At 43.7% G+C, this 24,785-nt stretch overlaps 3 protein-coding genes across 6 annotated transcripts in view; 2 read left to right on the forward strand and 1 right to left on the reverse strand.

The window, feature by feature from the left end:
- Positions 1 to 10,954, forward strand: part of micu1 (mitochondrial calcium uptake 1) — a 28,254-nt gene extending 17,300 nt beyond the window's left edge. For 2 of the 3 annotated variants that reach the window (XM_072391213.1, XM_072391214.1), the window contains 7 exons: positions 3,015 to 3,129; positions 4,593 to 4,675; positions 5,096 to 5,296; positions 6,335 to 6,472; positions 7,819 to 7,927; positions 9,874 to 9,963; positions 10,126 to 10,954. In XM_072391213.1, coding sequence (XP_072247314.1) covers positions 3,015 to 3,129; positions 4,593 to 4,675; positions 5,096 to 5,296; positions 6,335 to 6,472; positions 7,819 to 7,927; positions 9,874 to 9,963; positions 10,126 to 10,286 — 897 coding nt within the window. In that variant the 3' untranslated portion in view covers positions 10,287 to 10,954. Of the gene's footprint in view, positions 1 to 407; positions 2,297 to 3,014; positions 3,130 to 4,592; positions 4,676 to 5,095; positions 5,297 to 6,334; positions 6,473 to 7,818; positions 7,928 to 9,873; positions 9,964 to 10,125 lie in introns of those variants that run through there. The other variant, XM_072391215.1, reaches the window with a different exon arrangement.
- A 1,996-nt stretch (positions 10,955 to 12,950) lies between these two features.
- Positions 12,951 to 21,813, reverse strand: nolc1 (nucleolar and coiled-body phosphoprotein 1). Its single transcript, XM_072391217.1, has 15 exons — positions 21,680 to 21,813; positions 21,342 to 21,397; positions 19,659 to 19,798; positions 19,400 to 19,539; positions 19,186 to 19,312; positions 18,969 to 19,093; positions 18,735 to 18,843; positions 17,076 to 17,192; positions 16,923 to 16,997; positions 16,551 to 16,826; positions 16,198 to 16,410; positions 14,536 to 16,113; positions 14,228 to 14,358; positions 14,013 to 14,096; positions 12,951 to 13,912 (listed from the first exon to the last, which is right to left on the reverse strand). The coding sequence occupies exons 1-15, from the start codon at positions 21,788 to 21,790 to the stop codon at positions 13,754 to 13,756; spliced, it is 3,441 nt and encodes a 1,146-aa protein (XP_072247318.1). The 5' UTR covers positions 21,791 to 21,813; the 3' UTR covers positions 12,951 to 13,753.
- A 616-nt stretch (positions 21,814 to 22,429) lies between these two features.
- mrps6 (mitochondrial ribosomal protein S6) lies at positions 22,430 to 24,767 on the forward strand. 2 transcript variants are annotated; one of them, XM_072391236.1, is made up of 2 exons: positions 22,430 to 22,782; positions 24,660 to 24,767. In XM_072391236.1, the coding sequence occupies exon 1, from the start codon at positions 22,430 to 22,432 to the stop codon at positions 22,760 to 22,762; it is 333 nt and encodes a 110-aa protein (XP_072247337.1). In that variant the 3' UTR covers positions 22,763 to 22,782; positions 24,660 to 24,767. The 2 variants fall into 2 exon arrangements, with proteins under 2 accessions (XP_072247337.1, XP_072247338.1); XM_072391237.1 differs by having other exon boundaries at positions 22,430 to 22,768; positions 24,645 to 24,767.
- The last annotated feature ends 18 nt before the right edge of the window (positions 24,768 to 24,785 follow it).

Consider the following 24,785-nt stretch of genomic DNA (forward strand, 5'->3'; position numbering starts at 1 on the left):
CTAAAGACTTCCTCACTAGGACAACACCAATCGTGTGAATGGAGGGGCTGTTGAGGGGAAAAAAAGAAAAAAGTACTCCGCTCACCATCTGGAGTTTACTAAACATGGCGTGGACATACCAGAAGGGTGTTGGAAACCTGTTTTGTAGATGGATGAGACGAAAATAGAATGTTATGCTGCGTGTGGGCCAAGAAGGCTCAGAATTACAGATGGAACAGTGAATTCTGAAGTACAACAGCAAAGTCTACGAAAGAATGCCTGAACATCGGTCAATGGACTGAACCTCAAGAGAAAGAGGGCCATGGAGAATATTTCTAAAGTACTGTGAAGTGGTTTCATATGAGGAAACTGAATCTGATTGTTGCCTAAAATCTTTAGTTACAGTTACTGCTGCATAAGTGGCTCACTGTATATTCTGAAAGCAAGAGTTCACGTAGAGCCATTCTATTCAATAGATAAATGACTTTTACCTTGTCTCTTTTATGTTAATGACCCACTATCTATGTTGAGTAGTTGTGCACAAATGTGAGGTTTTAATTCATATTTATTCAGGAGTATAAAAGAATTCTGAAGGGTTCACAGACTGTCAAGCTTGGCTGTTGTTAAGTCTTTTAGATAAAACATTTTGTCGTCTATCCGAGTTGCGTTTGCATAATTGTGCTGTTGGAACGGCTTGTTGCTGGAGCATTCAATATTGCATATCTTGAGTCAGAAGCTGAGGTTTTCACTGATGACAGATGGAAGATGGAGGGAGAAGTGGAAGATGGGCAGCGATGCTATAACGGAGCTACAGGCTCGGTGGGGAGAAAAAAACGATGAAAAACACGCCGAAAGGCTTAGTATACTGTGCACATTACCATAGTAGGTGTCTGCCTCAAAGTGTATAGTTACAGCGTACATTTATTGGAGAGATGTACAGTATGATAGCGCTCTAAGAGAGAAAATTGCAACCGTTTTGTCAGCTCATTGTCAGGTAGAGTGGGGCCCTAAAAGGGAAAGTTCTGTTCTTTTTTTGACCAAGACACACTACACCAGGGAGCACTTAGGGGTTTTATCACCATGCTCCTTTGAAGTTACCCTTTATTTAACCAGTTGAATATGCCATTTAGTCCCTCTCTTCACCTAAAATCTCTTTACCTCATTCTCAAGGTGATGTGGGCTGTTCTGTATTTTAGATTTTGTCCTCGACTCCGGCCACTGGAAAGTCTGAGCATCCCTTATGTGCTCGGTGCCTGAGCTCTGGTGGTTATGATAAGGCCCGGCGTGTTTTTCTCTCTCGGTGTGTGTAGCTGTCTATGTGGAAGGCATGCGTACGCGCTTGCCCACACACATACACATCTTTGCGCCCCCTACTTTGGTTTTGTGGGCTGGCATTAGTACTCTTTGGAGGGCTTTGTCTGTGCATCATCATTTTAAACCCAGGGGCCAGAACCAACTTTCACTACCTCCTCTCTCTGCTCTTCCTCTTTTTCTTTCTACATTATATGCTCACGGTTGTTCCAGTTTCGCACTCTATACTCTCCTGCACATGAAAACACCTGAAAGCCTTTAACTCTTAAGGCACCACAACCCTTTTCTTTCATTCTTTTGTTCTCTCTCAAACACAAACACAGGTCCAAAAATAACTTATTTTCTCTCCCTGACCTCCCTACTGTCCCCCACTCCCTTCTCTCCTTATACGTTGTCATCAATTATAAATGTCACAGTAGAAACTGCTGTTCTCTATCTTTGCATCTCTAACTCTGGACTCATATAAAGGATAGCGATATGTTTTATAAGCTTATAGCAGTTGTTTTCAGCAGTGTGATGCAGAATGCGTGTCATGAGGAGGGGAGTTGGGTCTTGGGGAGGGATTGTGAAGCCATGAAAGGGATGCCACACAATTTTTGTATTCATTTATGCTTTTTCTAATTGATTACATGTGAGAACATTGAATTTACCGTCATCTCTCATGTAGTCGGCATACAGCTTCAGCAATAATACTCAGTGGAGCTGCATCACTTACTTTCATCTCGCAAAAAGGTGAAAATCAACAGTTGCTTTTAGAAGTTTGGACACACCTACTTTTTCAAATAGAATGGATGGGTGGAAATTGTAGAAATCCAAGGCTTGTTTGAATTCTCATTTTTGAGTGGCTTCCCTTTAGTGATCTTGTTCTGATAAAGATGTTGTGTATGAGTGCACGAGTGTCTTTGTCATTTAAGGCCCTGCTAAAGACAGCAGAGGCCTCGGTGTTCTCTAACAGTTGTTTCTCCGTTCTCCTCCTCCTCTGAAATGGACGTCTTTACAGATGGAGGTAACTTCACATGGGCTCAGCGTGGCCCGGCACCCCCACCCCACCCCTTCTCCTGCTTCTCTAGGCATGCTCTGTCCTTCTGTTTGGTGGGGCGTCCCACTAATGGGACACTGTCTTTCAATCCTCGAGTGTGTAGTACGCATGTGGTGAAGTGACACTTTCATGCAATGCTGTATATATACACATGCTAACAAAACCAAAAAACATCAAGTCAGCTGTCGGGAGCTAAATTTCACTTGTTGTTTTTGTGATCAGTACATCGGGTCGTGTTTCAGATATGGTTAATCGGTAGTGTTGTGTGTTTGTGCGACATTCTCTCGTGATGTTTTCCCTCTCTTTATGTCAGCTTCCCACTGTGAGTACAGCCTTTGGTGGATAATGTGTTTTCTTCATGAACTGACCACAGACTAATTGTTCATCTCTGCCATCCTCCCCTGCCTGTACGGCTTCATGTGTATGCAGCAGCTGCATGACTGTTATCATAATTAACCTTACGCACCGGGACTGCTCTTCATTTGTGTGTGAGAACCATGTGTGTGTGTGCATTCCTACAGCTGACTGTAGCCAGTCTCTTATTTATCTGAACTCTGAGACACACACACACATGTGTGTCTTGCACACAAACAACAATTGTAGCTGTAGAAGCTTTGAGGATTGTGCTGAATAACAGAAATTATTTATAATGCAAGTGTTTCCCTTTTATGTCGTGGATGAGCAGAAAATTGCCCAGGAGAGGGAGAGGTTTGCTGATGAGGACAGCATATTTTACTCCCTGGGAGAATGTGGCCTTATCTCCTTCTCTGACTACATCTTCCTCACCACTGTGCTGTCTAGTAAGTACCTTTTTTTTTTTTTATTTACGTTGCACAAATATGATCCCTCTCTTAAAATCATAGAATTGATCACAAATCCTCTAAATATCTCTTTAGTTCTCGGAATGAACATGAAAAGGAGTGACATTTCAGTATATTGTTAGCTGGGTTTTATGGCTGGCGGCTGTTCAGTGAGATATCTGTCTCTGTCATTGTTAACGTGTGTCTGGCATGCCAGCTTCGTCGGAGGTGCTGTGTTTCACAGTCATTTGCTGGATCTACAAACACAGGGAGCAAATTGCACATTAAGGCCTCTGCTCTAATGTGACAGAGTTAATGGAAATAAAAATCAAGCATGACTTTGTCCTCTTTAATGCTTGGAGACCATCATAATCGGTTGGTGTGGAGAAAGTCTTGGGCGAAGACGGGACAACATGCCTCGTGGTCGGTTTGGGTCCATTTCGCACTGCCACAAATACGAGACGATGGAGGACTCTTTTTTTTGCCTGCCAGTTCCACAGATTGTGTCAGAGCATCTTAGTGGGACATATTTACCTTTTTTTAAGAAGAAAAAAAGTTACAAAACATATTTTGCTTGATAAGAAAATGGGTGTTTAATGCATTTTAATGCAAATTAACTTTTACAATGCAAGCAAACATGTTACTTTGACCACAATCTGAGTTTCTCAAAACCATACACACCAAGATCATGCAGTGGAGGACTCGGTCTCTCCTGCATATATACACTTACTCATACTTCTTGGTGCTGCAAGCAGGCTCAAAGGTCCATTCTCTTGCTTTTTGTAAAAACAGTAAAGCATAAGTGTGTTTAATGCCACAAATTCCTGATCAAGCTGGTCTCATTCATATATATATTTATTTATTTGTTTGGTCAGACAGCAAGAAGGAGAGAAACAAAGAAATTGTGATTTAAAAATCAGCCCATCATGATTAGGCGTCAACTCGAGATCACTTAAGGAATTCCCAGACTGTCATTCCACTCTAATTGAATCCAGACTTCATAACAATAGCGTTATCATCAGAACTGTCATTCAAAATTAGCCTTACTTCCATGTATTTTAGTCTCCCACAGAGAGCGTTAGGAGTGGCATAATGTCTTGAATAGTTCCTCACACAGACCCAGACCTGGCCTGTCTGCCACAGATAAAGTTCAGACCCATCAGCATCCTACACTGGAAGCAGATGACTTCATATAGAACGTCCAGAGTCAGTTTGAGCAGTTTCGCTGTTGGCAGAGTGTGGGGCTGACTCTGCAGTCTGAGTGATATCAGATTCTCTTAGTGAGGCTGTGAGCTCACCCCAGTGGCGTGAAGGCTGAAGATGGTGTGCAGTAAACGTGTAACGATGGTATTGGACTCTTTAGCTGTTCTCTGGGTCGATTGAGTGTGACTGTTCTTTTCATATTATGCTGTATTGATTGACGAATGTGTCTCTTTGTGTGGTTCATCTGCTGCGGCACCCAGCTCCCCAGAGGAACTTTGAAATTGCTTTCAAGATGTTCGATCTGAACGGTGACGGAGAGGTGGACCTTGAAGAGTTTGAACAGGTTAGCAACACGCCTTAAATGTTGCACGCCCACAAAGAGCCGGACCGAGACAGGCTCATGAGAAGCAACACACATATTTGGATTTTAATTTCAACCCACTGCAGTAACACACACTGACTGGCTAATGGAGGCAGGGTGGATTTTCTCAGAGAAAATGAATGAGTTCAGTTTTGTATGTCAGCCAAGGTATCTGGATCTGGAATTATTTGCAGGCGTATGATATAGGATTTGATTTCAGAGACGATAGATTAAAGTTTTGAAATGTGACTCGGTAAATTTGGACTGTTTATAACAGGTTCTTCTGTGACTAAATGAAATTAGAAAATCAGCTAGACTTTCAGTCAGATTCTAAACTTTGAAAACTAAAAAAAAAGAAAAGAAAAACAAACAAAACGTTGTCATATTGGTTGACATCTGTAGGTCCAGAGCATCATCCGATCCCAGACCAGCATGGGCATGAGACACCGCGACCGCTCCACCACAGGAAACACCCTGAAGACAGCCGGCTGCAGCTCTGCTCTCACCACCTACTTCTTTGGAGAGGACCTGAAAGGAAAACTCACCATTGGCAGCTTCCTGGAGTTTCAAAGGAAACTGCAGCATGACGTGCTCAAATTAGAGGTAATGAAAGAGGAAATAAACATTACAGCTTTGATGTGTTCCTAAATTTTAGCCTGGGGTTTATCTGTAGCTATGGAGGACTAAGCAAGTACATTTTATGGGCCTTGTTATATGCTCTCCCCATAGTAAACCCAAAAATGAAGCACAGGCAGAGGCAGTGACAGGTGAGGGCTTCCAATAAGAGATTTGCTCTGGTTGTGTGTCAGAGCTGGTCAGTGTCCCACCTTTGACAGTTCAATGTAAAAGCCACCATCTGTTTCTGTGCCTCTGCAGTCACAGCTGATCAGTGTTGTAGAGTATATGGTTCAGCTGGTAATTAGAGAGGAGTTGGAATATAAGACTCGACACGATCTGCCATGTCTTAATGATCCCACAGTGCCCAGAGAATAAAATAACATCACAGATAAGGTTGACAAGGTTTTTCCACACGTTTGCCCTCTTGTTATAACTGCTGGGGCTGCAGCTCACCCAGGGCTATGATTCACTATTCCTGTCCCTATTTTCTGTTATTTTTGTAACTTTTATGATACCCTTCAGTTCAAGAACTTATTAGATTTTCTAGAGGCTGTGGTATCATAAAGAAAGACCCAGGTCTCCCATCCTCAAAGGGCCTTTAACTTCACAATTGGCCGATACGAGATGGTTGCCTAAATCATCACGTCCCCTCCAGAATGTCCACGCCAGGCTAATTTTGCCTTAGTGCCTGCCAGAAGTGCAAGAACGAATATTTTCAGTGGTGGACGCATGCGGGGAGGAAAAAGGGAGGAGCGATTCTGCTATCAAACATAGTCGGACATAAATCTGCTGTATTGGCCTGACACAGCCGAAGCCCACTGTTGTCAGGTCTCCCTCCAGCACAGCATTGTAAAAAAATGCGCATGCAGATTTAATGACGCCAATGGCAGCTCCATACATGATTCAACTGGAGGCCCGACACCAGTATTTACTGTTTTCCATCTGGCCACGCTGTCCTTCTCATATTAATTTGTTTGTCTCACTGCATAGCACTCAGTCCCCATCTTTCTCCTCCCTCCCCAGTTTGAGCGGAACGATCCTGTGGACGGCAGAATCACAGAGAGACAGTTTGGGGGTATGCTGCTGGCCTACAGCGGCGTCCAATCTCGTAAACTTAAGCAGATGCAGAAGGGCTTGAAGAAAATGTTCAAGGACGCACAGGTAGATAAATCAGTGTTTTTATGCATGCTTGAATGAAACCCTTCGACAAATGATGGCGACTCTTTTGTTATATGGAACGTTTGATGAATGTCTCCACCAACTGAGCTCCGTGGGAGGACAGACAGTGTGGTGTGTGTGCCTGAAGGGAAAAGGAGATTGAGTTTGGAAATTGTGTTTGTGAGAGCCAGGATAAGAGGTAATACGTCTGTGAAAGCGAAAGTTATGTTATCCACCTGAACCAACCCTCAGCAGCACCCGGCACCACCTCAGACAGAGCAATAACTGCTCAGCAGAGGAGCAGGAGTCAGCCCTTCATCCCTTTCTTAGCTCCCCTGTAAGCTCTTTCTCCATCTTCATAGCATTACTCTCTGTCTCAGATTCCCTCCCGCTCCTTCTGTACTCCTCTATCAGCTTCTTTTAGTTCAGTTTAGGCTGAGTAGTTGGGAAAAGCCCGTCCTTAACCAGACACATCTACATTGTTGTATGAATCAGAAAGGACAGACGAAGCAGGTGGAACGATCATTCACGATGTAAAGCTTACCTCGTCTCCTCCTCTCTGCCAGTGTTTTTGCATTAACCGTGGTCTCGTGCTAGTTCTGCGGCACTGTAATGAGCCCCATCCGTCACCTGGCTGAAGTTCCGCCTATCATCCCCAAATGTGGGATAGAAAATGTATCCCATTTCACAGGTTTAAATTTATAGAGTGCAGCAGTAAGAGTTTTTTTTTTTTTATACATTAAAGAACCACAGGGGGCAGACTGAGCTTATGATGAGGCATGTTTGATAGTTGAATAGAGCAATTAAAGGAGAAAAGAAATAACGAGCTGCATGTTCATTTATCACAAAGCTGAAGGCTGTATAGCGTCACTCTCTGCTTTTCCCTCTTCCACCATTTATCCATTCTGTCTTTCAGCTGTAGCTCAACCAGTAAGGTGAATTGGAAAGAAATTATTTACTGGCAAAGACCAGCTGCTCATTTTTCTTTGCAAACAAGCTCATGAGCAGTGCAGCAGCTGTGTGATCGTAGGTCTGTTGTCATGTGTATGTGTGCGTATGTGTTTAAAACCGTCTGTTCCTCTGTCCGTTCACGGGACTCTGTTCATCCATGTGTGTCGAAAGCTTCTGCACACTTCCTCATGTCATTTGTGTCACGCTGCTGTGTTTTTTTTTTAAAGAAAATGGCGCTGTGCAGTTGCAGCTCCTGTCAAGGCAACATTTAGAATAGCTTACCGAGCATTGCTATGCTCAAATAGCCCAGTTAAACTTGCAGGATGGACTTTGTTTAAGATTAGCCACAGACATTTTTACCCAAGTTGTTTTTATCCATACGCTCTCCTTTCGCCCAGGGAATCACATTTGAGGAGGTGGAGAACTTCTTCACTTTCCTGAAGAACGTGAATGACGTGGACACAGCCCTGAGTTTCTACCACATGGCGGGAGCCTCAATAGATAAAGGTACACCCACGTTCACCCTTTTCCTTTGACAGTCTCCCTTTCCTAATTACTTCCCTTTAGATTTAACTTGTGTCACTTTCATCGTCTGCCTCTCAGAGCCGTTAGGCCCTGCCAACCAAATCTGCTTCCCACATCTTTCTTTGCTTGGCTTTGCTCCCAGTTCTAACTCAGCTACTTGTCATCCGTTAGTCCATCCATTCATTCTCCTCTCCCCTGTAGTGTACATATGTAAATTTAAACTTAGTAAACTTAGTCATCTTCCAAAGGAGGTGGAAGTACCCAACCTGCCTCATCTTTTCATATTAAAGGAGGTGATACGTCTCCTTTAATGCTTCAGTCAAAATACAACAGAAGGACTGTACAGCTTCTTCCACCATGGATTTCCTCCTCTACAACGCTGGCATGTTTTTGGGTTTGGAGTGACCCAGTCTGTCCCTGCAGCCCCTCTGTTCCGCAGGGCCTGCCTCTTTTGAGATCAATAGTACTCTAAAACATTGAAGCACATAATTACAGGACAACAGAGAATACCATACAAAGCCTGAGAGCTCCCATTAAAACAAGCGGTGAACTGAACTCGCTCCATCTAAAACCAAACCGATAGAGAAATACTCGACTGGCAGTTTTTTAGTGGACAGTAACTTCAGACACGCAAATATATGCTCTGAATCACCCTCACACATTTCCCCCTTCACATATCAACATGAGCAGTATCACTCTGTGGGTTTAATGTCATGAAAACCTCAAAATTAGAACATTAAATATCACACTCAGTTGTCATTCAGAGGACTTATTAGTAGGTATGAAATCAGCCAATAGATTACTTGGATTTCATATGTCTGCCTCAACACTTTAACTTTTGCCTAATTCAATTTCCTGTTTAGATTCAAACAATAAAAATCCATTTAATGTGACAGCAGCACGTTAATAAAACACTTGTAGCTTTTATGATATGGACATTGTTTGATGAATCGTGTCTCCGGCGTCTATTGTAGTGAATCAGCCCATTAATAGGCCTCCATTTGTTTTCTGTCGGCACATTTAGCCACTGATGAAACAGCTGCTGCATTACAGGAGCGAGGGAATCACCCCGAGGTGCCAGTTTCCAGACTTTGCTTTCAGCTGCGTCTTTCCACTCTAACAAGTCGTGTTTGTGTGTCCGTGTGTTTGTGAGTGTCTTTTGAAGGGCTATTGAAAACATCGGCCTGCTGCGGGTTCGTGGAGCGCTGTCGATTATTAGTCTGCAACCTACTGTCATCCTTGCACTAAAAGCAGCTCTCCACGCTTCCAGCCTAAAGGAGCTGCGGCACTATCTGCTGCTTCTTGTTCTTCTTTCTCCTCTCTTTCATCTCTTTCTTTACACTCTCAAATCCAATCATTTCAAAAACCTTTCAGTGCAGTTTCCCATATGTGGGTGTGTTGTCTCGTGCTACACGGCGCCTTTCTGAAAGATACAAAAGAAGGCCTCTAATGAGTTTCTTGGCTCGATTCATCTTTTTCGCCGTGTGTGGGGAGGTTTTGTCAGTATTTTTAGTCATTCAGGGTTGATTTTCCTTCTTTTTCTTTCCCTCTTCCACTTTAGCCTGTTGAATTCTTGTAATGAATTATCCTCAACTTACTCATCTCGATTTCACCGTTTTTTACGATCCTGAAGTGCCTGCCTCCCTTTTTTACGTTGTAACGCTTCCTTTCACATCCTCCATCTTACCTCTCAGCGAGTCTTGTTCTCAGCTTGATGTCCTGATGCCGTCTGGTCCTTCTCCTCCTATCAGCCTCTTTCTCCCATGCCTCCCTGCTGAATAAAAACCCTGCCTTGTATTGATCCGGTGTAGTTGCACTTGTGCACAGTATTCTCCACATGGGCCGTTCGTGAGCTGACTTGAGTGCGTTTGTGCCCACTCACTCTTTATTTTTTGTAACAGTGACTTTTCTGTGGCTCTGTCTCTCAGTTACCATGAAGCAGGTGGCCCGGACTGTAGCCAAGGTGGAGCTGTCAGATCATGTGTGCGATGTGGTGTTTGCCCTGTTTGACTGTGATGGTAAGTAGGTGACAAACTCATTATATCTCTCCACTGTAAATATTTATGGACCACAAACGGTGCATCTGGAGGTTAAATTAAATCGAAGTCCTATCCTCTTTCTCTCCCTTTCTTTATTATTACATCATCTCCCTCCGCTCTCCCCTCGCCTGTCTGCACCAGGGAATGGAGAGCTTAGTAATAAGGAGTTCATAGCCATTATGAAGCAGCGGCTGATGCGTGGGCTGGAGAAACCCAAGGACATGGGCTTCACTCGGCTGGTGCGTGCCATGTGGAAGTGTGCCCAGGATACCGCCTGGGACTGGGCCTCACCGAAGACGTAATGGAGATGCGAGATGACGCGCAAGCAAGGGAGAAAGACAGGTGGCCTCATTCAGCAGGTTTCCACAATTCAAATAGACAATTATTGCATTGAACTCATAAAGACTGCAGCTCTGAGGGGCGCCAATAATCATTATCGCATGTTGCAGTAGTTCATGCTGTCATTATAGGGACTGAAGCATCCAGGTGCAGTGCAGTGTGTACTGAAAGGCTTCTCTGATGGGCCCGTCTAAGGCATTATGAGGATTTGTATATTTCAGAGTACACAACAGTTATGTGTTTATTTTTTCCTTATTCTATAGAGGAGTAGAACCTCAGCTTTTTAACTGTGTGACCGTTTGGCAGACACTAAAACACCAGTTTCCTTTTCTACACTCGACAGGAAAGGAGTCGGTCTTATTTGCCTGTTCAATACTGACAACAGACCTTTAGTCATGTTTGTTTTTGGGACAGAGTGTAGGTAACACCTCTTTGTTTAAGTCTACTAGCTCCACATGCCTCTATATTCCTCTGTTTGCCCCATAGAAAATCAATAATGCTCGTCTTTACTCTGCTCTGTAATGTTCAACGTGTGTATTCTTCTGATTATTATTGCTCACTGCAACGCTTTATATGAAATGGATGTTAAAATAAATGCTCTATTAAAGATGTTTTAATAATGTAAAACAAAGTGGTGAAGCTTTATTTCTTAATGACTGTGTTCCGCTTGCCTGGTAAGTTGGTTTGTGGTGCTTCCCTGTTCTCATTTTCACTCTTAAAATCAAAGAAAAGCCAGGCAAGGGATTAGCAACACTAATCCATGGGGGCACCTCGGAAGTTATTTGTCATGAGTAATGAAATGCGATGTGACATGTTTAGGGGGAAATACACACTTGATTGTATCTATTGGCTTGGAGTGCGTGCGAATGCTGAAATTATGGCGTGTGCAGGAGCAGTCAGCAGTTTTGACTAATTGAAATGGACAGGACGGGCAGTCCTCTGCCTTTGCTGCCCATTAAAAGATTGTCCTGCAGTCCCTCCTCACACACCGCTGCATTGGCCTGAAACAAACTGTCCTCCACATACTCCCAACTGACAGACAGAGGTGGCTGCGTTACGTCTGCAGTTAGGAGATTAAAATGACTTTCAGCTTTGTTGTATCTCAAAGTTGTCTCCAGGTTGGAGAAACCGTTTCAAAACAAGCTTCCTCCCCTGCAGCATACAGGCTACGAGGGCAGCAGCAGCAGTTGTTACATCCTCACTGCCCGGCAACGGTTCTGCAGAAACGCTTCTCCACAGCTCATCGGTGGGAACTCCAAGCAAGCACACGCTGTCAAATTTCTCTGCTTGGTGAGCACAGAAGCAGGGCTCAATGGGTAACTGTGTTCAGACTCAGCAGGGAGGCTATTTCCAGAGTGACTGCAGGCCTCCCTCATAGGTCAGTAGATCTTTTTGTGTTATCGGTTCATTTTCATCTGAAATCTTTCCAGTGCTGTGCTGTTCTTGAAGTATGTTATGTCTCAACTTTTTATTCTCCCCTACACTGAATATATTCATTAGTTCACAGTATGTTTGGTGCCACCTGACCAAAAATAAAAGCTGTAGAGATGAGTTTTTCCATCTTTCTGTTGCGTAAAACCAGTGCAGCCTCAGCATGACTTCACTCAGTCTGCCAAAGTGAGTCGGTAGGATAACCTCTCCAAGTGAAATAACTTCAACTAAAGCTGAGTAATGCTGTATCTGCCGCACCAAGCCATTGTGACCAGAGCTTATTAAAAGAAAAAAAATATATTTTTCTGACACAATCCCAATTTCTCTGCAACTGCCAAAAGTGACCCAAATTTTTTTTTCCCCCTCTAAAGTTAAAATAATACAATTTGTGCTTTGTGAGAGCACTGAGTGACAGAATCTGCCACAACAGAAGCAGATTTTCCTGTAAAACGTTGTGCTGCATCCAGAATAATCTCAGACTGTAATCGGTCTAAATGTTCAGGTTTAATGAGCTCTACAGATGTGTTATTGTCATGTAAAATGTGTTCATGTCAATGTTCCCTCATGGGAATATGAAGCTGACTTCAGAAAGTAAGATGAGAGGCAGCTCATATTTGATTTAATGCTCATCTGAATATGGCTGTATGTACTTTTTCAGCTGATTGACGGTTAAAATTATTTTAAATAAAGAAAACAAACACTTATAAAAATGAAAAATAGAGTAAGCTAAATGGACTCTGCCCCGTGACGTCAAGCAATCAGTTTCCACGCTGTACTTTCTGCTGAAGCACTGCTGAGGTACCCCACTGCCATCTGTTGGCTTTGATCAAAAGTCCAGATATTCTTTCTGGCTTGGTCCCGTCTTTTTGAAAATGTGCAACTCCACAGAATGTCCTCAATACCACAGATGGTCTGCTGACCAAAAGTAATACTTGAGCTCTTTCTTGGATGCGCGTTTATTTTATTGTTAAGACTGCAGAAGCTTGATATTTAATACGCAGAGCTCCTCTTCCATTTCTGTGCACATGAAACCGTCAGCTGAATGAGATACCCTGCCTGCATTAAGCCGAAAGCCACCACTTTTAGTCTCAACTTCAAATCCTCAGAGCCACAAATCTGATTATGCCAACATTTAATTTGTCAAGTTTTTATTTACAGCAACAAGAACTTTTTTAAAAAATAAAAAAAAAAAGACAGTGGTACACGCAACTGTAAGTTAAACAAAGCTTTCCCTTTGTGAACAATGCGATACCACTGATGAACAGAAGAGGAAGGGTTAATGTGGGCATCAAAACTTAAGTGTCAAAGCAAATATCTTTGAGAAATGCATGGAGAATGCATCCGAGGTCCCAAATGGTGAAATGGGATAAAACTTGATAAATATAGAGTATAAAACTACTTCATCTTTTCTTTGTAATGTTTAGCGAAAAAGCCCAAACCCCTCTCCACAAATGTGGCCAAATAAAAGCGGACAAACGACAAAGTTTGAAGTCTAAAGAAGAAGAAAAAAAGACCCGATCGCTTTCTCTTCACACATAATGAGAAACCCGTTAGAATGGATGGCTGTTATTCATACGTAGATAAATGAAAAGTAAAGTCACATTATATGACAGGGCATTCATCATAATAAAGAAGTACAGGGTAACAGAGGACATAACATCGACATTAGCTCTGTACCATTAAGTGGGAGCCTGCAGCCACCTAGTGGCTATAAGTAGTAATGTCACACAGATGTTAACCAGTACAGTCACCGCTGTGTCTTTCTTAGTTCCAATGATCCATTAAAAATGTTGCCTCAGGTCAGAGATCAAATGAAAGGTCTCCGCTACAAACTAACAGAAGTTCAATTACTCTTAAGTGCCAGCTTGGCTCTTCGATCTGATCACATGACCGTGTGCTGCTGGGTGGTGATAGAAGACCGTTTACAGGAGAGCAAACAACAATCTCTGAACTCATGACTACAGAACAGGTCAAGTTGGAGGGATCAGACAGAAAGTTCTCAGTCACTGTCAAACTTAATGGAGTTGACTGAGGTGGAAATGGCTCCGCCGCGGTAGCTCCCCCTCTTCTTCTTTGTCTTCTCATGGCGGAATGACTTGCCTTTAGTGAACCTGAGCACATCGTTAGCTTTCTGGCCCCAGTCTCCGTTAGCGCCACGCTGGAATAAAAAAGATCAAATGAAGAGGTTTAATCACGTTTAACAGAAGGATATTTACTCCACAACTCAAGTAAAGTGCTGCTGAGAGAAGTGAACTCACCTTAGCGTCAAAGGAGTTGTCTGCCAGACGGGGATCCACACTGACTTTCTCCTCTACTATTCTACGGAAGGGTATGTTGGTGGACTAAAAGAGAAAGTGATTTCAATCAAACGGCGTTTTTAAAATCTGAAGAAATCTTCTTCAGTCAGCAGCTGCATCGACTTTTAAGTCGTTTCAGAAAACCCAACAGTTACAGCAACTCCTGCAGGTCTTACCTTCTTACTGGCTTTTGGAAAAGTCTGCGGGGTGGTTGTTACTTTCTTGCTTTTTGGTGTCTTTAATTGCGTTTCTTCTTCCTCCTCACTTTCCGATGACTCTTCATCCCTTTTTCTCTTTCCATTAGTGTCTGAGAATCAGAGGAAACTGTTACTTGTGCTCATATTCAATAGAAACACATTTAACACTTAAGTTCCAAAAACCTTAGACGCATGAAATTACACAAGTACAATAAGGCTCAAAGTAATGGCTGCTTGAACATACAGTTTACACATGGAAAATATTAACATTATGTTTTTAAACGTACCATTTGCTGTGGGGGTGGTGGGTGCAGTGGCTGCTTTACGTGGTGCTTCCTCTTCTGATGAACTGTCAGAGGAGCTGCTCTCTTTGGGTTTAGCTGCTGGGGTCGTCTTGGCTGATGCAGCAGGTTTTACTTTGTTTTTACTGGCCTCTTCCTCCTCTTCAGAGCTGCTGTCACTAGAGGAAGAGTCATCTGGCTTTGCTGCAGGCTTTGCTGCAGTCTTTGCCGTCTTACCGTTGGTCACTGCAGGCTTAGCAGGGGTGGCCTCTGCCTCAGAGTCAGAGTCAGAGTTGCTCTCTGCCGCAGGTTTAGCTGCAGGAGTGGCCGGCTTTGAAGCTGGGGTAGGTGTTTTAGCCACAGCTGGCTTGGCCTTCGCTGGCTTGGCCTTCGCTGGCTCTTCGTCCTCTGATGACGACTCAGACTCCGAGCTGCTCTCTGCTGCTGGGGCAGGCTTTTTAGCCACAGGAGTAGCAGTTTTTGAAGCTGGTGTAGCTGCTTTAGGTGGTGCTGGCTTGGCCTTCGCTGGCTCTTCGTCCTCTGATGACGACTCAGACTCCGAGCTGCTCTCTGCTGCTGGGGCAGGCTTTTTAGCCACAGGAGTAGCGGTTTTTGAAGCTGGTGTAGCTGCTTTAGGTGGTGCTGGCTTGGCCTTCGCTGGCTCTTCATCTTCAGAGGAAGAGTCGGAGTCTGAGCTGCTTTCTGCTGCAGGTTTAGCTGAGGGAGTGGCCGGCTTTGAAGCTGGTGTAGCTGTTTTAGCTGGCGCTGGCTTAGCCTTCGCTGGCTCTTCATCTTCAGAGGAAGAGTCAGAGTCTGAGCTGCTTTCTGCTGCAGGTTTAGCTGCAGGAGTAGCAGGTTTTGAAGCAGGTGTAGCTGTTTTTGCTGCTGCAGGTTTAGTCTTGACTTGTTGTTCATCTTCCGAGGAGGACTCAGACTCCGAGCTGCTCTCTGCTGCTGGGGCAGGCTTTTTAGCTGAGGGAGTGGCCGGTTTTGAAGCTGGAGTAGAGGTTTTTGCTGCTGTTGGCTTGGCTTTCGCTGGCTCTTCATCTTCAGAGGAAGAGTCAGAGTCTGAGCTGCTTTCTGCTGCAGGTTTAGCTGCAGGAGTAGCAGGTTTTGAAGCTGGTGTAGCTGTTTTAGCTGGCGCTGGCTTAGCCTTTGCTGGCTTAGCCTTCGCTGGCTCTTCATCTTCAGAGGAAGAGTCTGAGCTGCTTTCTGCTGCAGGTTTAGCTGAGGGAGTGGCCGGCTTTGAAGCTGGTGTAGCTGTTTTAGCTGGCGCTGGCTTAGCCTTCGCTGGCTTAGCTTTCGCTGGCTTAGCCTTCGCTGGCTTGGCCTTTGCTGGCTCTTCATCTTCAGAGGAAGAGTCAGAGTCTGAGCTGCTTTCTGCTGCAGGTTTAGCTGAGGGAGTGGCCGGCTTTGAAGCTGGTGTAGCTGTTTTAGCTGGCGCTGGCTTAGCCTTTGCTGGCTTAGCCTTCGCTGGCTCTTCATCTTCAGAGGAAGAGTCAGAGTCTGAGCTGCTTTCTGCTGCAGGTTTAGCTGCAGGAGTAGCAGGTTTTGAAGCAGGTGTAGCCATTTTAGCTGCTGCAGGTTTAGCCTTGACTTGTTTTTCATCTTCTGAGGAGTCAGAATCTGAGCTGCTCTCTGCTGCTGCAGCAGCAGGTTTAGCAGCAGGTTTAGCAGCAGGAGTGGCGGGTTTTGAACCTGGTTTGGCCGTTTTAGCAGGTGCTGGTTTGGCCTTCGCTGGCTCTTCGTCTTCAGAGGAAGAGTCGGAGTCAGAGCTGGACTCTGCTGCCTTGGCTGGCGCTTTAGAGGCAGCAGCAGGTGCCTTTGGGGCTGTGGTTTTAGTGGAGGGCTTTGCTGGAGCCTCATCTTCAGAGCTGCTATCTGAATTGGGGATCAAAGGCCAGTACTGTTTAAAAGCTTTGCAAATAATCAATATCTGAATACCTTTGGTGTAAAAACAAATGAAACCAAACGCAGAACTTTCAGAAATTAACTTATATGTATATTCTGCTTTCTCTTACCTGAGCTTGAGGACTCGTCTTTTTTAGCTGGGGTAGTCTTGGTAGGTGGAGCTTTAGCAGTGGGCTTAGCTGTGGCAGATTTAGTTGGAGCTGCTTTAGCAGGAGTCACCTTTGCTGCAGGTTTCTTCACCTCCTCCTCTGAACTCGATGAGTCTTCATCCGAGTCTTCCTCATTAGCAGGCACCTTCTTAGCTGGGGCTGCTTTAGCTGGGGCTGCTTTAGCTGGGGTAGCTTTGGCAGCAGGCTTCTTAGCCTCTTCTTCATCTGAGCTTGAATCTAAGAGGGTGACAAAGAAAAGCATGTCAAACGTCACTTTTTTAGTCTTGCTTTAGTTTGGGAATAAAATGAGAGATTTTGACTCTGGATCATTACCAGAGCTATCCGAGCTGGACTCTTGCTTTTTTGCGGCAGGTTTGGACACGGTCTTCTTCACCGGCGCAGGTTTTGCTACAACAATTCCAACACGGTTAGACAGTCTATCATAAATGCTGACATGATAGTTTCCCAGCTTTCTTATCCTCTCACCAGGCGCTTTCTTCTCCTCGTCGCTGCTGTCGTCACTGCTGTCTGAAGACTCACTGGCCTTGGCAGCAGCTGGGGCTTTTTGGATTGAAGCAGGAGGTGGGACTGCACTGTATGCTCCTAACAAGACAGAGGCAGCCCATCAGGATCAAGTAATATAGGATGTGGCTGCAGTTCCACAACATGTCAAGCACAGATTGTTCTAGGATGGAACAGGTGACCAGTTTGACATTGTTTTCCAATCTCAATACTCCGTGGCTGCACAGGCTGCAGAGCCCCGATCTTTGTGGGAATCGAGGGTTAGGGATTTCTAGCTAACGGGGTTGCCCGGATACCAAGATTTTAAATTCAATACTAATACAAAGGAAAACACTAAATCATAATACAGGCAAAATGACTAATTTGGAGATACACAATGAAACTTTATGATGAACAGGGCTACAGACTACCTTAAAACACTGAAAAGGCTTAACTAAATAATTCAATAAATAATTAAATAATAGTAATAATAGTGGGTGAGACTGGAAATATGAAGGCATTATGATGCTTATACAATGTAATGGAAATGTGGACACAAATATAAATATTATTACACATTGTTATTATAATAAAATTTTATATCGTGATCGAGAACTATTCATTTTAAAAAATATATGAGAATGGTCTCATCACCCAGTCCCAATTATTACTGTGCAAGAAAAAAAAAAAATTAATCATTTGACTGACTACTTAATTTGTGCCTTAAAATGCTGCAGACAACCCATTGTTGTTCAAGCAATCCATTTCTGTAGAGTTTGGTCACATGTTTGTTGGAAGGAGTAAATCTCCCGCTGACTCCACATCTTATTCTCATCATTAACTCGGGACCGTCCTCTCACGGTGTACGTAAAGGTCCCGACAAGCTCGGGCAACAGTAAGCTGCTTAAGAGTAAGAAGTCTTCACCTGTGTTGTTGTGATACCAGTGAGAAAGGCCCTCATTCTCAAAGAAAAACAAAGTTTTAAAATGTCTGTGTATACAAGGACATTTTTGCCCCAGTGGAAAGCTTAATAGGGAGGAATAAGTTAGAATCAAATTGAACCTGCAAAGGAAAGCATCAATATTCCCAAACAGATCCAATGGTTGGGTCAAGATTCCTCACTGATGGTGAGAGTTTGATCCACAACAAAGCTCAGGGACCAGTGGAGGAGCCTACAGTCAACATGGAGCAGTGCATCAGGTCAGGAGGGTGACCAAGAGCTTTACTTCCCCGTTTCTTCAAAGCTCTGTACCCATCTCAGACCGTCAGCAACGAGTTACTGAAGAGTCTCTAAATTCACTAGAAACTACCTAAAGTGAGGCATGTGCTGTCCAACTAACACAATCTTTATATCTCTAGATCCAACACTTGCCATTCTCTCCAGATTTGGCTCCCAATGACTTTCTCCTCTTCCCCAAACTGAATTCCAAGTTCAGTTACCACAGTTTTGACACCAGAAAGCGCATCCAGTGCGAGTTTCAAATGCAAACCTGCCAGTGGGCAAATGAGAGCATCAGGTCTGATGTTGAGCTGCTGAGTGTCAGAGAATGCACTGTTCTTTGTTGATCCCTCTCATCTTCTTCGATTAGAAATCTGAGCTGTTGTTTTTACAATGGTTAAAAAGAATAAAATAAATAATCCCACCTGCTTTGGGTTTTTTGCTCGGTGGAGCTTCATCTTCAGACGAAGAGTCTTCACTGCTGGATTCAGCTGCTGCTGCTGCCTTCTTTACTGGGGCAGGTTTAGCTGGAGCCTTACAGAACAGATGACATAAGCACTTAATGTCTGCTGTGCACATTTACAAACTGCAGGTCAAACCTGACTGAGGATAAGGACAACGTGGAGGATAATATTCAATAATCTTGAGTCGTCGTATACCTTTGCAGGTTGCTCATCTTCAGAATCTGAGCTGTCTTCACTGCTGCTGCTCTCCTGCTTCTTCTGAGCTGCACCTTTGGTAGGAGCAGCTGCTTTGGGTGTGGTGACAGCACCAGTCTTGGTTTCTGTTTTATACGACATATTTGCATTAATATCTTCGTTTAAAGTATTAACAGTTGAATAACATTGCGTTGCTAACATCTGCCTATAGACTCACTTGGTGCAGGAGCTTTGGCAGGCTGTTCATCCTCAGAGTCTGACTCCTCACTGCTGGAGCTGCTGTCCTTTTTCCTTATGCCGCCTCCAGCAGCAGCAGCAGGAGCTGGTGGTCCTTTAACTTTAGCCTACAAAAAGAATCTCAATGTCAATGGCTGCATATAAAGCCAATTCTTCCAGATCTGGCAACGTTTGATCTGGACGTTTCCTCCTACCTTTGCAGGAGCCTTAGCAGGAGCCTTGGCCTTTGCAGGAGCTTTTGCAGGAGCCTTCTCCTCCTCAGAATCACTGGAGTCTTCACTGCTGCTGGATGCAGCTTTAGTGGCTCCCGGTTTTGCTGGCACTGCTTTGGCTGCTGACAAAAATCACATTCAAACTCTGATAATGACATCTTGTGTTTCAGAATGAAACATTACAAATAAAATTCAACCAGCCTTATATCAAGTCCTAAGTGGCAAATATAATCATTGTTACCTGCTGTTGGCTTAGTTTGTTCAGCATCAGATTCTTCATCACTGCTCGACTCCCCGCTCCCTGCACTGGTTTTTGTTTTCTTGGCCGATGGACCGTCAGGCTCATTTGGAGGCGCTTTTCGCTTCTTGGCCTCAGGTGACCTAGATAAGTCAAATTAATTCCATTACTATACAGAAAAACTCACAACTTGGCACAGGGAAGTTTTTCAGTCTTCACAGCAGTCAAAATCTCACAAAAAGCCATTGACAATTTAAGCCTAGTTTATGCTTCTGCGTCTGTGACGCCATCATTGAGCATTCGAAGTTCTGCATCGAGGGAACGTGTTGGTGTAGGAGTAAAAGACTGGAAAACGCAACCGCCGGAAATTACGTTCTGAGCGGACCAATCCCAGCCCTTGCGGTCAACGCTATGCGTAGTTAGGATTTTTGGGAGGTGCGCATCAGGCTACGGCGTAGGGGGCGTAGCTACACCGTCAACATGACGCAGAAGCATAAACTAGGCTTAAGTGGCACAGACGAGGTTATGCTGCTTTGCAAGCACCCGTAAAAGTTCTTAAAAATGTTGCGGTTGGTCTCTTCCAATTCATTTCCAAAAATACTGATTTTTAAATCGGGCAACATTGTAAATATTTTGTGGAAAACTTAAATGCGACACACTGCTGACCATTCAACGTGGTAGCAAGCAGAATGAACTTGTGCAGCTCTCCCGTGTTGAGTTTGATACGGTATGAACGGCATCTTTCTGCAGATCCGGTGCACCTCATAACCCGAACCAACAGGCTTAAACAACAATGTGCCAAAGCCATCGCAGACTTTGGTATTTGATGGAATATCAAGACATGAAAACAAACTATGCGCAAAAAGACTTTCATTAGAAGCAAGTAATACTGTTCATCGCCCTTTTCTGGTCACTTCTGGACAATTGGAGCAAAACTTCTTAAAGAAATAAATAAATCAACTCTAGACCAAGTTGTCATTTGCGTTTTTTGCCGCCATCAAGTGATCGTTTGGTGGTACTAAACATTACAGCAAATACAACTTTATCAGATGTGCTGCAAGTTGTTGAACAGTAGCTCACCGTGACACTTGCTTCCCTGAGGATCTAAATTGATGCATACACGGCTAATCCGTGCACTGTACTGTGGGATTCTACGTGTCCAAGTCACTTTAAAGGAGATTGTTTTTGTTGCCCTGAAAAAGATTCTAACTTAGACTCAAGTGGAATCTAATTGCCAAGTAGAATTTCAACATAAATTAAATTAATGAGAGCCAGGAGTACACACCCTTGGGCTTTGGGCTTCAAATACGGGGACAAAACTTAAGAAAAAGTCACAGAGAAGGATCACTGGCAAAATTATCTAAACTGTAAAAGTATGCTGAAGACCCTCAAAGACATTAAAGACAATACGTCCTAAAATAGATAATTTAGAAAAGTAAAAGTACATGGCTTGAGTCTTAAATGAAAATGTAAACATATACCTCTGCTTAAATTGAACAAACGAACAATAAATAGATAGGGACTGTCTTGCATAAAATTCAATAAGCCCTGATATATCCCGGAGCAGTAAATGGAGGAGTGCTTCTTTGACACTCTACAACTTATCAGGAATATCAACACAGACCCACAGCGCGGTTTAGGCCCATCTGTTCTTATGAAACGGTCGAAAAAGAATAAGGAACTCACTTCACCCAGAAGTTGTAGATGCCGACCAGGCTCTCTTCATTTTGATCTTGCGGATTCTGCAGAGAAACATATGAAACATATTATCAGTCACTTCCAACCGATTTGTTCCATCCAAGTCACAATAACATACAACGCAAGCAATATGGTTGCTCTAAACAATACGAATATAAAATATTAAAATCATTAATTAGTTCAATTGCAGGTGGCAGCTTTTGCACAACGTGTGCTGCCACACGTGCTAATTTCACCGGTGTGGGAATTGACCCCTCGAGTTCAAGCTAAGTGAAAGTAGGCAGCACCGACGACGACAAACGGAACACCCAACATGAGCTACTTACAACTTTCGTCTGTTTCATGAACTGCTGAGCCGCCTTGGTGAACTTGTTCTCCAACAGAAAGGAGTAGACGCATTTGTAAAGATCACTAGGCACCGAGTTTTGCGACGCCATCTTCACCACGCTCCTTCTGGAAAGAAAGGAAGTGCTCGAGAAGCGCATGCGCGTCAGGACGACGGAAGAGAATGCTTCAGATATGCGCTGGTTGACTCCAGAGCTCTATAGCTCTGGTTGACTCCGTTAAAAAAATTATGATAAACGTTCTCATAAACCGGCTAATCTCTCTTTGAAATGGCAGAGAATTGAGTCAATTGTTTTACTCTACCGGACCTTTTTGTGGAAATACCACTCGTTTATAAAAGGAAAAGCTCTGCCATTAAGAGAAAATATAAATTCTGAAAATTGGAATGGAGTGAGACCTCTGTAGCTAATGCATTTTCTTCACTTTAGATTTTGCACAACATGTACGCGTATATTGTAAAAAAAAAAAAAAAAAAAACTTATTAACACAACCACAGTGAACTTCCTTGCTGATTCAAAGCCACATTTATTGTATTTATTTATTTATTTCATATTCAACTGGCTGCGTTGTTGTCAACACAGGCGCATGCTTTATACGTCATCGCGAAAGACCTTTCCTGTCCCTCGTGTCATAATATGGTCGCCGCTCAACTGAAACCTACTGCAATGACATCGAGCCAGTGCTAGCTGGGTGAAAACTGACAGTGAAACGAGGACCACTAATCAGGAGCCATGCCTCGGTATGAACTGGCCCTGATCCTGAAGACGATGCAGCGGCCGGAGACGGCGGCTGCTCTGCGGCGAACAATGGAGACTTTGATGGAGCGCGGCGCCGTGGTGAGAGACTTGGAGAACCTGGGAGAGAGACTGCTGCCCTACAAGATAACCAAACACAACGAGAGGCACAGCCGAGGGACTTACTTTCTAATAGACTTCTACTCAGCGCCCACAATCCTTAATGGCTTGCTGGATCACCTGCACCGTGATATTGACATCGTGAGGCCCACTTTTCTGAAGAAAGAAGACCAGCCCCCCAAAAGTAACTGCTGTGGTCCCCAGCAGTGATTGAATGTAAGGAAGGTCATCTGCGTTAGCTGCACGAATTTAAAAAAAAAAACCCTGCTGGGCTGTGAGCGCGAGTATTTTCATTCATACGTCCGTGCACAAGGGGCCACCATACCCCACTCTGCCATGGGTGGATTCAGGCTTACGACCAAATGCAATCTTTAGTCGATGCCCAAAGCCAATCAGCCACAAAATATGCGATAGAACCCCAACAAGAGAAAACCTCTAGTAACATTTGTGAGTCTGTTTGCATCGTAAAGATCAATCAAATTAAATTAATGTGTGTTTTTTCATCAAGTACAAATCCATTTGAACAACTCTGGATTTTAACTCGAGGATGAATAATTTAGAATGATTTAAATCACTTTAAACTTTTCGTTTAAATGTTATAACCACCAGGAGGGACGTTCAAAGTTGCAAGTGATTCTCAGATTGTAGAGTGAAAACTATGAACTATTATAATGGTCAACGATGGGTTTTATTGTTGTAGCCTTATGGGAATCCTCCAAAAATGTGCCTCAATACAGGGGATGGGTTGATAAGGGCAGGCAGTTAATGGATGCCTGCACTCGGGCTTCAGAATCTACTTTTTGTGCCATTGGTCGGCAAACCAAGTAAATTTGCCTGCCAAAAGTAGTCAAAAATGTGTTTTACTGTCCATAAAGGTCTAATCAAGCGTTATTGGACTCAACCTCACATTCCCAGATGTTGGTGTGTAAGCTGAAAGAGACGCACATAATAGACCATGTCAAATTATAGCATTATTTTGTTTGTCCCATCTTTTAGATCGATTAAACCCGCTGTCTGAAACCGTGGGCGGCTCTCTGCAGATTCAAAGTGGAAATCCCTGTCTTTTAACACACGAAAACATCTTCTGGACATGTTGATTAGGTTAAAAGCTTAGTTTATAGTAGACAGGGACCTTAAGGAGAAACGCAAGCTGTTACAAAAGCTTGGTTTGAAGGCTTCTTTAACAGCTTGACTCCTGACACAGTCTCGCTTCAATGCCTGTTAAGGGACGCAAATCAGACCAACAAAGCATCACACCACAAGGTTACAGGGCTGAACTCCTAATGACTGACGATAACTGGAACCACACGGATGGAAATCTGTGTGCTCACATAATGATGATAAACACCAACGCTGCAGAATTTCTGTTAGAATGAATGAAATTATGTTTGAGGACGTTCCAAATGTAGTACATAAGTATGCCTCAGCAGTGGGATAGTGTGACATATATGTGACAGATTGCCACATGTCTGTTTACTAAATATAAAAAAAAAAAAGAATGTGTAGCAAATTCAAATAAGTGGATCTTTTGAGATAAGGTCAGCTCGTGCAGGGGAAGAAGACAGGAGCCTCCAGCAGCATTTAATGTGTACATCTAAGAGATGAGACATGTGAAACCAAACTAAAACTTGAAGATCTTTATAAGGTTAAGAGTGTTTCTGCTTTCATGAAGTTTTTTTAAACGTGTTCCCACCTCGTCGGGTTTCAGTGTGGGTGTGGAAGTGGTCGTCACATGCAAAACCGGAGCAGGAGGCGTTCACTTCGATTTTCTTTGCATTTGTTCTTGCGTCACGCTGTTAACCGGCTCCGTCCCAGCTGGGCTGACATGACAAAATACGACATACGAACACCTTTTGGTGATTTCCATTCATGGTTTTTAGTTTTTTTTGTGATAATGAATCACCAATTAACCCTTTTTTTTTCTTTGAGTTTAGTCTTGATTTTACTTGCAAAAAGTGTGCATCCTCTTGTGCTGCTGGAACAAACCAGTAGTGGGAAGAACCACCTATGCCTGTGTCCTACGTAAGGACTTTTGCTGACTGCACTCTTAACCCGACTCCCTCGTAACTTGTGTTCCCTTTAATTTTTGCAGGTCTCCGCAGCTCACCTTCCAGGCAGTACAGCGTCACGTCTCCCCTCGCTGACCCTCCCCCACTGGCTGTTGGCTTAAATCTCGATGTGACATCATATATGATAATAAAGTACTTTCCTTTTTCTTGCTTGCAAGTTTCGT

This window comes from Leuresthes tenuis, unplaced genomic scaffold (genome assembly GCF_036924035.1).
Source record: "Leuresthes tenuis unplaced genomic scaffold, fLeuTen1.0.hap1 SCAF_8, whole genome shotgun sequence".
In the NCBI taxonomy this organism is placed as follows: domain Eukaryota; kingdom Metazoa; phylum Chordata; class Actinopteri; order Atheriniformes; family Atherinopsidae; genus Leuresthes; species Leuresthes tenuis.